General features: G+C 36.6%; 1 protein-coding gene across 6 annotated transcripts in view; it reads left to right on the forward strand.

Moving 5' to 3' along the window:
• Positions 1–1,265: 1,265 nt before the first annotated feature.
• The window catches only part of rapgef4a (Rap guanine nucleotide exchange factor 4a), a 20,876-nt gene continuing 9,859 nt past the window's right edge, over positions 1,266–12,282 (forward strand). For 4 of the 6 annotated variants that reach the window (XR_013295969.1, XM_077580386.1, XM_077580387.1 and 1 more), the window contains exons 1-6: positions 1,266–1,366; positions 2,164–2,306; positions 2,422–2,510; positions 2,659–2,805; positions 10,483–10,549; positions 11,745–11,809. Coding sequence is in view for 5 of the 6 variants with exons in the window: in XM_077580386.1 (XP_077436512.1) it covers positions 1,299–1,366; positions 2,164–2,306; positions 2,422–2,510; positions 2,659–2,805; positions 10,483–10,549; positions 11,745–11,809 (579 nt within the window). In the remaining variant the exon portion in view is untranslated. Of the gene's footprint in view, positions 1,367–2,163; positions 2,307–2,421; positions 2,511–2,658; positions 2,806–3,528; positions 3,676–6,234; positions 6,391–10,482; positions 10,550–11,744; positions 11,810–12,282 lie in introns of those variants that run through there. The other 2 variants (XM_077580389.1, XM_077580388.1) reach the window with 2 other exon arrangements.

Genomic DNA, 12,282 nt, shown 5'->3' on the forward strand with positions numbered 1-12,282 from the left:
AAAAAATGGGCCTTATCTGTTGCATTGGCTCTCATTACACTGTAAAAGTGTACCTATTGTTGTGGCCTGTAAGCATTACCTCTTTGTTGGAGGAACAAGAGATGAAAGTAACTTTGGCATGCATGCAGTTTTCTTCAGTGTTGGCAGCACAGAAGGTTATGTGGAGTTGTGCCACGTAATCTAGCTCTGTTGTTTGTTACCAAGGCAACTACAAGACACCAATGGATCTTTTTTTGTTTTTTAGTAGAAGGCCTCTTAATGCAAGGCATCACATTCTCACAGATGAGATTTTGTCCTACCTGTAAAGACAACAGGGAGTGAAGTAGTCAGCTGTACAACACAAACCAATTGTTTTTTTTAATTCTCTGAGAGCCATATGACTCTGAGGCTTTATCATATGTTCATCCATCCATCCATCCATCCATCCATTCAATAGTTCAACTGAGCTGCCACCAATTGTTTGCTGACCTGAACTTTTGTGAGAGAAGCATTTGACTGAAGATTTCTCCTGTGTTGACAATTAATGTTTGTTTAATGTGCAACTGATGGGCAGATGTAGGGATTGAATTACAGCCGTTATAATAACATACAGTACCGCATATATGCATGTTGTAATTTGAGAATGGGGAGGCAGGTAACAAACTTCATGATCAACTAAGTTCTGCTTAAACTGTTGGTACAAATCTGGCTATAAAACTTTATTTACTGTGTTTTTCTTAACAAAAATATTAGTATGACACCTTTCTTTTATTTTGTGATTTTAAATGGACAACATGTGTGTGTCTGTGTGTGTGTTTTGAGTGTTTTTCTTTTTCATATATCCTGGTTTGATGTTGGGATTTCATCTTACACTTTTTTTTTAAAAATTGAAACTTGATTGTTATTTCGTTAGCTCTGTAAAGCACTATGGATTGTCTTGTGTATGAATGGTGCTATACAAATAAACATGCCTTGCTTAAAGATACAACAAAAATATATAATAAATATATAAAAAATAATAATTTAAAAAATAAACAAACTTAACATATTGTATTCAAAAGCAAGCACTAAATAAGGTGAATAAATTATGTATATGATGATTACAGTAAAATTAGTAAAAATAGTAAAATACAATGTAGAAAAAACAAAACAAAAAAAACTCATGTAAACAAAACCAGTGCATTAAAAAAATAAAAACATTAATAACTGCATTTTTCAGTTTTTATCCAAAATGGGTTATTATTAGTCCTTTAAAAAAAAGAAGAAGGTATTTAAGTGCACGTCGTGCCTCCACGGTTCCCATCCAGAGCAGTGACAAGATGGTTGCAGCTCCCACTTCCTCCCAATCGTCTGAACCTGCCGAGTGGATTGTGTGCCTGGATAAAAGGTAACGCGCGACCTCGTGTTCTTATAATTAATCATTTTTAGTTCGACGACTAACACATTTTAAGGGTCGGTGCGATTTTGTTCTTTGTTCACGAATAGTTTGACGTCGTGCTCAGTTTACGTGCAGCAAAAATAACACACAACAGTTTCGAGTCTAGATTCGATCAAGGTTGAAGCATTGTTGATCAAATAAGTTATTGGGAACGCTAATTTGTAGAAAAGTAGAGTGTTACATATCAAACATCAGTGTAGCAGCTTTCAGGGACAAGAGATGCCAAACTGAACTGTAGGCTACTGAACGGTTGGCTACATCATTTAATATGTAAAGTGTTTACTCGACGCTGCCATTAATTCAGTTCCGTGTTTGCATTTCAGCTGATCATCAATCTGGACACAAGACTATTTAAAGTATCGACAAATTATTAGGCTACATAGTTTTAATATTACATATAATTCATTGGTTGATAGTGTTTAATTTCAGATGTAAACAAACTTTGATGGGGGAGATGACTGCAGCGAGCTTCTTCAAGAAAGGTCCAAAGTACATTTGAGCCGCACTGTCCCTGCATGTAGAGCAGGGCGGGATGATTTTTTTGTTATCCTTTATTCTCAGTTTTGCGATTCACATGATAAATCACTTCAATTGTGGGATTCAGTACAACTGAAACACCGCCTGCCTCTAAGGCAGAGTCAGCAATGCATCTAAATCTTCTAAGTATAAACTAGACGAAACATCTGACACTTTCAGTACAGACCGTATTTATTACATATTTGATTATCCCCCCACCCCCTCTACAGACCTTTAGAGCGCTCTGGGGAAGATGTTAATACCATCCTGGCACATCTGCAAAATGTGGAGCTCTTTAAAAGCTTCCATCCCACTTTGCTCCATCAGATCTGCCGGTGTTGCTTCTATGAAAGCTTGGAGAGAGGCATCACATGTGCGTTCAGCCGTTCACACTGGCAAACATATTTATTCCTGTTCAGAGTTCATTAAATGCCATCAACAAGATGTTTCCTTTGTACTTTTTTTTCTCTCTAAATTATGCAATCCAGTGTATCGTCAGGGAGACATTGGCACCAACTGGTACGCTGTCCTCTCTGGTTCACTGGATGTTAAAGTGTCAGATACATCAAAATATCAGGTACAGTTGATGTGGTTTCCTGCACCCTATTGAATCTACAGTAAAACATTCATGCTGTTTACACCTTGTTACATTCTTTTTGCCCTGCTACTAAATAGTTCTACACACCTGCAAAACTTGCATAGCACAATGTGTGTTTTTAATGTAGGATGCCGTTACCTTATGCACACTGGGGACTGGCACAGCGTTTGGGGAGTCAATCCTGGACGACACTCCCCGACACGCGACCATTGTCACAAGGGAGTTCAGTGAGCTGCTGCGCATTGGACAGAGTGAATTCAAGTGTCTGTGGGAGGTGAGAAGCTCATTTTGTTATATATGATAGTTACTATACTGTATTGAACTATAATTTAAACACTACAGCAAAGCTCTATATTTTTTATCGCACATTAGCTCCAGAACTGTCTACAAAAGGTGAAAATCCATGCTCTAAAGAGACCATTTAACAAACGTTTTTTTTAATATAGTATATTGTCCTCCCACATGCTTTAGACACATTTAGATGTGTTAAAACACTTTTTTTTTTTTTTAAATAACAGTATTTCATGGATAATGTCAAACTGATTATTGACTCACTGCATATACCACAAATAGATTTTTATATTCAAATGAATCAAACCAGCCAAGTTTTGTGACATAATACATTTTTCATAGTGTATTTGAAATAATGAAAGTGTGACCAAAGCATCCTTGTCCAAGCCAAATGTGTGGGTTGTGTATAAAGCAATTTGTTGGCTCCATAATTCACCCTATTTACCTTTGTTTCAGTTTGAGGCTATGACCACTAGATGGAAGTAGTGAGCTATTAGAGAAGCCAACTGCTTTAGCGTGTCAGATTTTTGTGTGCACACAATTATTGTCTGCTAAAACTGGATTCAAATTTCATTCTCTTATGATATGAATTGCATATAACAGAAGAGTTTATACTTAAAATTGTGTGCGGTGTGTCTGTTGATTCACTTTGCTGGTGCTTCTGTTCTGAATTGTTTTCCTGAGTGAGACAGCCCATTTCCTCTGGGACGAAGGGCATAAGAGCTGTTAAATTAGAGGCTGTGTGCGAAAGTCAGTACACTTGTACCTGTTGGTCTGAATCCAGCTGGATGTTTGGCTGCGTCTTTTGTGGAAATAACAGGCTTCGGATCACCTCTGCCACCACCTAAGCAAGGTTTGTTTCACTTGAGAGGTTCTCACTCATCAATGTTGTGACTTGCTGTGAAAAGAGCCTACTAAGATGAAGCTTGGCACATACTGAAGAACCCTTTTATTTTGAAGTTGTTGCCGTGTTTACAATTTTGGCAGGCCTGTATGTTAATTTGACATTTCATGCTTACTTTTGTTTGAAACAAAAGTAATTTGTTCTAGCAATATCTCCTTTCTTATCTTTTAGCCCTTTGGTTCCACAAAGTCTGCTTCCAAAAAACATTTACAGTTTTACTTAGATTTTTTTTTTTGTTACATTTTTTGCGACTGAAGTGTTACCAACTGGAAATCTGCATAATTTACTTGTTTACTGATCATCATTTGGCTCTCAGTGTGGGGAGTTTTTCCTGAATAATTCTCTGGCACAGTCTTATTAACTCCTGCCAGTTTCACGACAAAGCACAAAAATGGTCTTCTTGTGCGTGATGCTATCAAAGTTGAGATGGTGGCTGCCAGTTCTGATGACAAACTCTCTTCCAACCCGCTCCCCAGGGTGACATGCTGGCAGTTGCAGCCGTTTAATTTGCAGAGAGGCCTTGAAGTGTGTCATTATTTTGGTGAACATGGTGATGAAAGTAAACTGAAAGTACTCATTAATCCTTTTCACACTGCAGACTAATCCCTAGTAGCTTCACAATGGTCATACTCTAATTATTACTATCCACAATATTAAGTGCACATGCACAGTAAGCTTTATTAAAAGGCTTAGTTTTGATTACTTTACCAATACTGTATAGTAACCTTTGCATGGGAATTAACAGGAATTTATTCTAATTAATAAATAATGGAAATTTACAAAAATATGTCAGAGAAACCACTGCATTTTTTTGTGCAGCTTATTACAGTAAATTCACCTTAAAAAACAAAAAAATAAACTCTTCTTATTTTGTTTTCATGACTCATGCACAATTCAGTGGTTCTGGATTTAGGCTTGCAGTTCTAATATTTAAATTTGTTGCATTGGTCACTGCTTCTTATTTGGTTTTCATGAGTCATGCACAATTCAGAGGTTCTGGATTTAGGCTTGCAGTTCTAATATTTGAATTTGTTGCACTGGTCACTGCTTCTACTGCAGTGACTAAGGTTTTTGTGCACTTCAGCTTGTGATACAAACAAGGACTCTGTCCACTGCTCGTGAGTGGTCACGTGACTTTTTTATCCAACAGAACAGCGAGGAGCTGAGCATTGCGTGCATCACTTTGCTTCTCAATTAGCTTCTGGATGTAAGGAAGCTCATGACTGGGCAGAGGAAGCTTTGATATTTTGATTTAAATGTCACAAAATACTCAGCATTATACATGATGCAAGTGTGTCAACAATGCTTATAGTGGTGTATGTTACTCGTGTGTTTATGCTTCGGGCGTGACTGAGAAAGTGGGTGGAGGATATTGTGTTATGTGTCACTGCCATTGGCCCATATAGAAGCAGCCTGCAGGAAAAGCTGATGAAAAAGGAAATGGCAGGGACACAGTGTGCCGTCTAATATCTAAGGATTGAGTGGATGGCGGGGTTTGTGGGTGTAAGAAGCCGGTCACATCCTAGGCCACAGTCCTTCCGTGTACATGGCAAGAGCGGGACGATTTTATCTGTATTATTGCCTTATCTCCAAGCTCTGAGTTGTTACATCATCAAACGACCCAAAATCTAAACTATAGATAAGGAAATGACCATCATTACCTTCAAATAATAAAAATAGATGGCAAAAAGATTCATTGCGCCACACCCACAACAACACAAATGTCTGAAAAGCTGCCACATGAAAAAAAGAGACACTTTAATTTTGGGAGGTTTGGCCTGTGTTCAGAGTTAAACCAGTCTGCGGTCTTTGCCAAACAGCTTTGGCTTAAATGTGCCTATTCAATGGAAGCCTTGATCAATTAAAGTCAGTATCTAATCTGTAATAAAAGGTGATTATCTTGTAGTTTCACTGATTCTGATGCTGCTCTGGAAAGTATGGTGGGTACTTTGAAAAAAGAAAATGCAAAAAGCTAGTTAAAAAAAATGTGAGTAATTGATGTTACTTATTGCCTATAGATGCCACTAGGTGGCGAAACACTACACGAAGCTCCTCAACTAATTTCTTTGGCAGCAAGATGCCACAAAATGGCGGCAAAGCACTAGATGAAGCTCCTCAATTAACTTTAACAAAGTTCTTTGGCACCAATATGCTACAAGATGGCAGCGAAGCAATACAGGAAGCTCCAAACCTCACTTTAACATTGTTCCTCCAACAAAGATACTGTATGATGGCGGCAAAGCACTCCATGAAATTCCTCAACTCATACTTGGCACCAAGATGCCACAAGATGGCGGCAAAGCTGTAGATGAAGCTTTTCAACTCACTTCAACATAGTTCCTTGACATCAAAAAGGTATTCAATTTCTTTACAAGAACTCTTAATGTTGAGTATTCTGAACATTCGAGCCCAGAGGAAGCAAGGGAGGGAGAGATAGAAATGGAGAGAGGGAGGGAGAATGTGTTAAGTAATCACCTAGCAACCGCTGCTCAGAAGCAGTCTACTGGCTGCACTCTGAGAATGACACAGTCAGCTCACTTTGCTCTGAGTGACAGAGAGAACAGGCTGGATGTCACTTATAATCCGTGACTGCTGCGTGTCTTGGATTAAGAGGGCGTGCAGGACTTTCCAGTCAATAACGTCACAAAGATACGTACGTAGCAGGTGAGCAACATTTTTCAATTTGTCACTTTTCAAGTGTAGTAAATTAAAATGCATCTTTTTTTTTTTTGCTAGCATGATGACACTGTCTTACAGTCCATCGAGTGTTTTAGTAGGCTTTGAAACTTGGGTTCAGTTCACAGCATTCAATTCTTCAGTCTGAGCTAGGTCCGAACAATTAATCAAATTCGAATCAACGTCGCCATTTTTGAAATTGCATAGGCTTTAAACTTTAATTTGTTTCATTTTAGTGGGTCATGTATATTTATGTATCGTTTATGATGTTTATAGTTCAGTCCACATTATTATACATTATTCTTGTATCATAAGTAATGAAAATCTGAATTTTTTTGAATTTTGTCACGTTGTCATAGTCAATGCTTAAGGCTGCAAATTAACAATTCATTTTTGTTTTATTTTAGCTTAAGAGCCCACAACATTTATGTATAGTAAATAGGATATTGTTTATTACTATAGATTAATTCATTGCTAGTGTTTACCAAAAGTACATGAGAAGAGGACCTGGAAAAATAATTGAATATTAAATTAATACATTTAAAAAAATAAAAATTGCAATCAGATTTTTCAAAATGAATCCTAGTCTGAGCATGTGGGATGTGAGTTATGTTGTCCACTGAGGTAGAGTATTCAAAATCAAGTAGTGCATTCATGCACAGTGATTCTCACAATGCAACAATGTGTTCAAGCATGAAGGAAGCCTGAACTAAACAGAACAATACATTCACTGCGCATTAACACAGCTTTGCCTCTTCCAAGTATGTGCATCAGTTGGAGATTCCAAATTTTACCTAAAACACGTGATTCGTAAGCATGGGTGTTCACAACGTAACGATTTTTGCTTTTTTCGCCAGGGTTCACTCAAGATTGCAAAAGGTCGAAAACGTTCGCTAGACACTCGCAAACCGAGTTTTTATGCTTGCAAACAGTTTTGCTGGTTGCCATCAAATTTTGAACAAAATTGAATAATATACCATAAGCCCAATTTAAACTTCTAACTCGGCATATTAAAGATGGTTTTACTTTGACTGCGTTTTAGGTATATCGCTAGCTTAATGCTAGTACTCAATGTAAAACCTTATTTGACTGGCTAGCGAAATTTAGCATTAGACATCATGGGAGGGATTTACCTTCAAATAACAAATATTGACACAAAAACACTGGAGAAACACATACAGTCGGGCAATATAACAATACGCACGGGCATCTATTTCCTAATATTGAAAAATTAGTTAAAGTTCACTACTTTCTTTTTCTACTCATTTTATATTCATGTATCTCCACGTGTGTACCACCTCACTAGTTTTGGTAGTTAGGCCTATATAAATACTAAGTTTTAAAAATCAATGACTAATCATGATTTCAATATTGGTCAAAATAATTGTAATTGTTACATTGACGTTGACTTATCAGAAAATGGCACCCTTCAGTTGATCTGGATGATCTAAAAGTAGGTCTCAATGGAAATGCTGCATGATGCATTGAATGACACATAAGTCGTTATTAAGAGGAGGAGATGAGTGCTTTTTGCACAAGTGACAAATGGTTGTAATCCTCTTTGAAATTGGGAAAAAACAACAACAATCCCTGGTTGAGAGGTTTGAACCCTCAGGGAGGGCAGCTTTATTGGCTCAGTGGGTTGAGTTCATTTGTTGAGGCGTTGTTTGGTTTTACTGCACCTCACTAATCCAAAATCCCTTAATTGTCAAAGACAAACTGGCTTGACAAAGTGACTGTGACCATTTCCAACCCAATGCAAGTATTGATTAACGTTGACCAATTAAATCTGGCCTGTGATTGCCTACAAAATCCAGAGAAACAGACTGTTAGTTCATCTAATGTTGCAAGGTTGAATGAAATGCTTTTAAAATGTCTGTTCATTTGTATAATAGACTTGAATACATTTTTAATAATACTGTGTGTAGTTTTTCCAGATCCATAACACGTGAGTCTACTTGATGTTTGTCCATTCAATCATTTCTTTGCCTGCCTTTTACTTCAGTTTAATCACTAAACCAAGCTTGATGATAACTTAATGATTCAGTTCAGATTGGTATTTTTAGTTTTTTACCATGTCAGAGTTCACAATTCAGTTCACACTACCTTAAATATTTGAATGGCTCATTAGCTGCTGTTGCACTCACTGTGGGGTCGTTTTGCAAGTGTGCACGGGTTGGGCACGATGCTCATTGCATAACATCTGTGATGACTGCAGGGAACAATGATGTATAAGACTCAGCGTGGTTGTACCGTCATGCTCTGATGACTCGGTGGCTCTCCGCATCGTAAATGCCATTAGAGGGCTACGCGTTCACTGAGAGATGCCTAATCTAACGGTTGCGTAACAAGATGAAAGGAGGACTTGAAAGTGAGTTTCCATACCGGGCGTATCGGTGGAGATTGGTGGACATTAGGGATGAACATTAAGGTCATGTAAAGGGTTGTTACAACATGAAATAACGTCACTGTGTGGTGGAAAGTGTATTTTCAAATAAGGTCATTTTGATATTTTTACACAAATCAATATGGATATTCAGTGAACACATACAAATTATTTGCCAATACAAAGCTTTGAAAATAGGTTGAGAGAAAATCTGTTTACTCTCTTGGACACTTCAACTGTCTGTATTGTGTATCATCATCTGTGCTAGCTTCACTATGTTGAATCAAGATTGAAAGTCACGTTTTTTTTTTTTTAAGACAAATGTGAGTGAAAATAGTTAGTGGCTTAGATACATTCAACCAGGCTTGTTTTGTTAAAAAATAATAGCTGTAAAACTTTATTGTACAAAGTAGAAAGAATCCCATCAGCCACCAGCATGCAGATGAATTTTTACTAATTTTGTCAAGTCAGCTCACTTACGTAAGCATAGTTGTTACCTTTTTGTTAAAAGGAGTAGTTTACAATTTTAAAACTGCTTGCATATTTTAATTCAGCCTCACTCCCTCCCCACTTTGAATCCTAAACCAAAGCCTAAACTAAACACGTTCAGTAAAGGCTAATGGGGTGTTTGCTTTGTTTGCCCAAAAATTATTTTCACAAACTACAATGGTGTAAATTATTCAGATTACTGACATATTCTACCTTTTACTAAGACCACTATTATGTTACTATTTGAGAAACAATCGCTAGCTATTACTATGATACAAAAACACAATATTATCACGCTAGCTTGGATGCTACCAACGATATCATCCATGCTTTCTTTTTCTTTTCTTTTTTCAGGAGAGCTCAGTATTGTTCATTCGATTTGTCATCATCATTGAAAATAAATAAATAAATAAAAGTTTTTTTTCTTTCTCTTTTTTTTAATTTTTTTTATTTTTTTAAATATATATATATATATATACATTATTTTTTAGATTTTTTTTTTTTGTATGTGGGTGAGCATGTGCGTGCGTGCGTGCGTGTATTCATCAGTTCACCTAAAGCACATTAAAAAAAAATCCCATTCTAATAATATAATATAATAATAAATTGCCAAATGCAGAAACATCAATGTAAGTTATCACGATGTAGTGGCTCTCGCTAACAGACAGAATTAAGTAACCAGAATTAGGTTTAAAAATTCTATATACGTAGACCATGTTTGTATAAATTTGGATATTTGTTTTTTATTTGAGGCAGATATTTTTTCCATTAAAATGTGATTTATGAGGAGGTTAGACCAAGCATCCTTGCTTTCTTGTTCCTTTTTTTTTTATTTTAATCTTGACAAAGAATCAGGTATTATGTTTCGAATAAATACATTAATGGCACTCCATTGTGAGATAATGTTTTTTAACAGACAGCATAATTAGTCTGATGCACCGCTCCCATTACACACATTGTAATGAATTTAGTAGCCAATAACATTCACAAACATAACAGATGGTAAATGCCAGATTAACCATAATGTGAAAAAATTAGGCAGTTTGAGGACTATTATGCTGGGGGGCTTTTGTCCTATAAAAGACTTTCTTTTACCAAGACACAGCTGTGACGTTGATAATTTAAAGTGGGATAATACATTTTTAGCATGATTCACTCAGTTGTATGACTGCTTGCGTTTCTATTTATTTATTTATTTATTACAGAAGTATCATCAGTGCATGGCTGGAGTCCTCGTCCCCCCCTATGGTGTGATGGAGGCTGGTGCTGACCGTGAGTAACCACATTATTGTCATCTCTTGGACACTTGATTCATCACTTTATCACGGTATTTGTTGAACCTCACGCTGAGGCTTAGTTCATCTGAACTCCTTCAAACGTTGACATTTGATTTGTAATATCTTGAAGCTGTGCAAGAATCGAATTGAAATTTAAGTGTGGCAGTCACAGCATTGTGATATTTTGCACACACAATAACTTAATAAAACTCAGCATAACCAGACCTCCTGTCTGCCAGACCTCGTCTATCAACAGTCGCTGCATTGTTACAAAGGCTGATATTTTTCTTTAAGCTTTCCTGGTGCAAGTTAACTTAATATTGACTCAGCTTTGCTCAAACAAAGCTCTTTCAGATGCTTTGTGGTCGTGCACAATGAATGTGACAAATAGCTGTTATTTTTTCACAAAAAGTTTACGCAGTTCAAGGTATAGCATATTATGTTACATTTTTAGATTATCTGCATTAATTGGGGGCATTATATTTCATTAGTTACATTATTATTTTTTTATTTAATCTGTTTTGTCACTAGCTAACACAGACACACAGGGATATTATAACACATTTTAATTAAAAAAATAGCAATAGACAGATAAAAAATGCTGGCACATTTTCAATTTAGATTTAACATTTGCTTGAGACATTTGGATTAAAAAGCGTTATTATTTAATTTTAATTTTTTTTTACCATTTAACCTTTATTTAAGCAGGTTGGTCCTGTTGAGATTAAAAAACTCTTTTTTTTTCAAGAGAGACCTGGCCAAGACAGGCAGCAGCAAAAGAACACGAAGTTACACACAAAGTTATCAAAATGCTCTAATTTCGTATTCATTATTAATGTTATGTCAGTTGAGTAGAGTGTCCCTGTATGAACGCCACTCTAACATTTTCCCACTGTACAGTGGAGTACTTCGCACTATGCATGAATACATTAAGAAATCATACAAGAATCATGTAGTTGGAGGCTGTTCTGCTCGCTCCTGCACTTACAGTTCAATCCAAATTTCGTGTGTGTGTGTTTAAATTAAACATGTTTCTCTTGTTGAAGCAGGGACGACACTGCGCTTTTACATAACTTTTAGTTGAACCAATTTGACCAACTTTTTTATGTTTATACTAAGTAAAGTCAATCACCAAACAGCAATGATATTTCCTGCTTGACAGTGTCTATATTTATTGGTCTCCCAAACAGGAATGCCGGACAAAGAGAACATAACTAACAACTTGTTTGCTTCTACCTCTGAATGTCAAAATCAGGTACTTTCACCTTTCTGTCTCGCTACGGGGTACAATCAGAAGCTTGTTCTTATCTTCTTGACTTTTATAACAGGGTTTCCGTATCGCCTGACGTAACGGCATCCTTTACAGTTACAGCATAAATAGAAATGAGCCTAGAATGTGCTGTTTGTTTAAAGTTGGTTTAAATATAAATGTGATGGCTGTCCAGTCTTCCATCCTGTCCCACCTTACTGTTGTTGTCCTTTCCTGCCTGCCTTACATAACGTGACATACCAGCTGATTGATAGTCTTGCAGAGGAAATCGTAACTAGACTACTTTGGCGACATGTTTATCGCATAAGGGAAATTGGAATCTGTAGTTGTCCTATTTAGTTTCAGATTGACTACATTCTGTCTGTAAGTAAAAATGAGTAACTTTAGAACCCCAGGCTTCTCTGGTTACGTTTTTGAATATGACTAAGCAATGACGCTCAGTGCACATTAATGCATAG

Source organism: Vanacampus margaritifer, chromosome 11, assembly GCF_051991255.1.
Source record: "Vanacampus margaritifer isolate UIUO_Vmar chromosome 11, RoL_Vmar_1.0, whole genome shotgun sequence".
NCBI lineage: Eukaryota > Metazoa > Chordata > Actinopteri > Syngnathiformes > Syngnathidae > Vanacampus > Vanacampus margaritifer.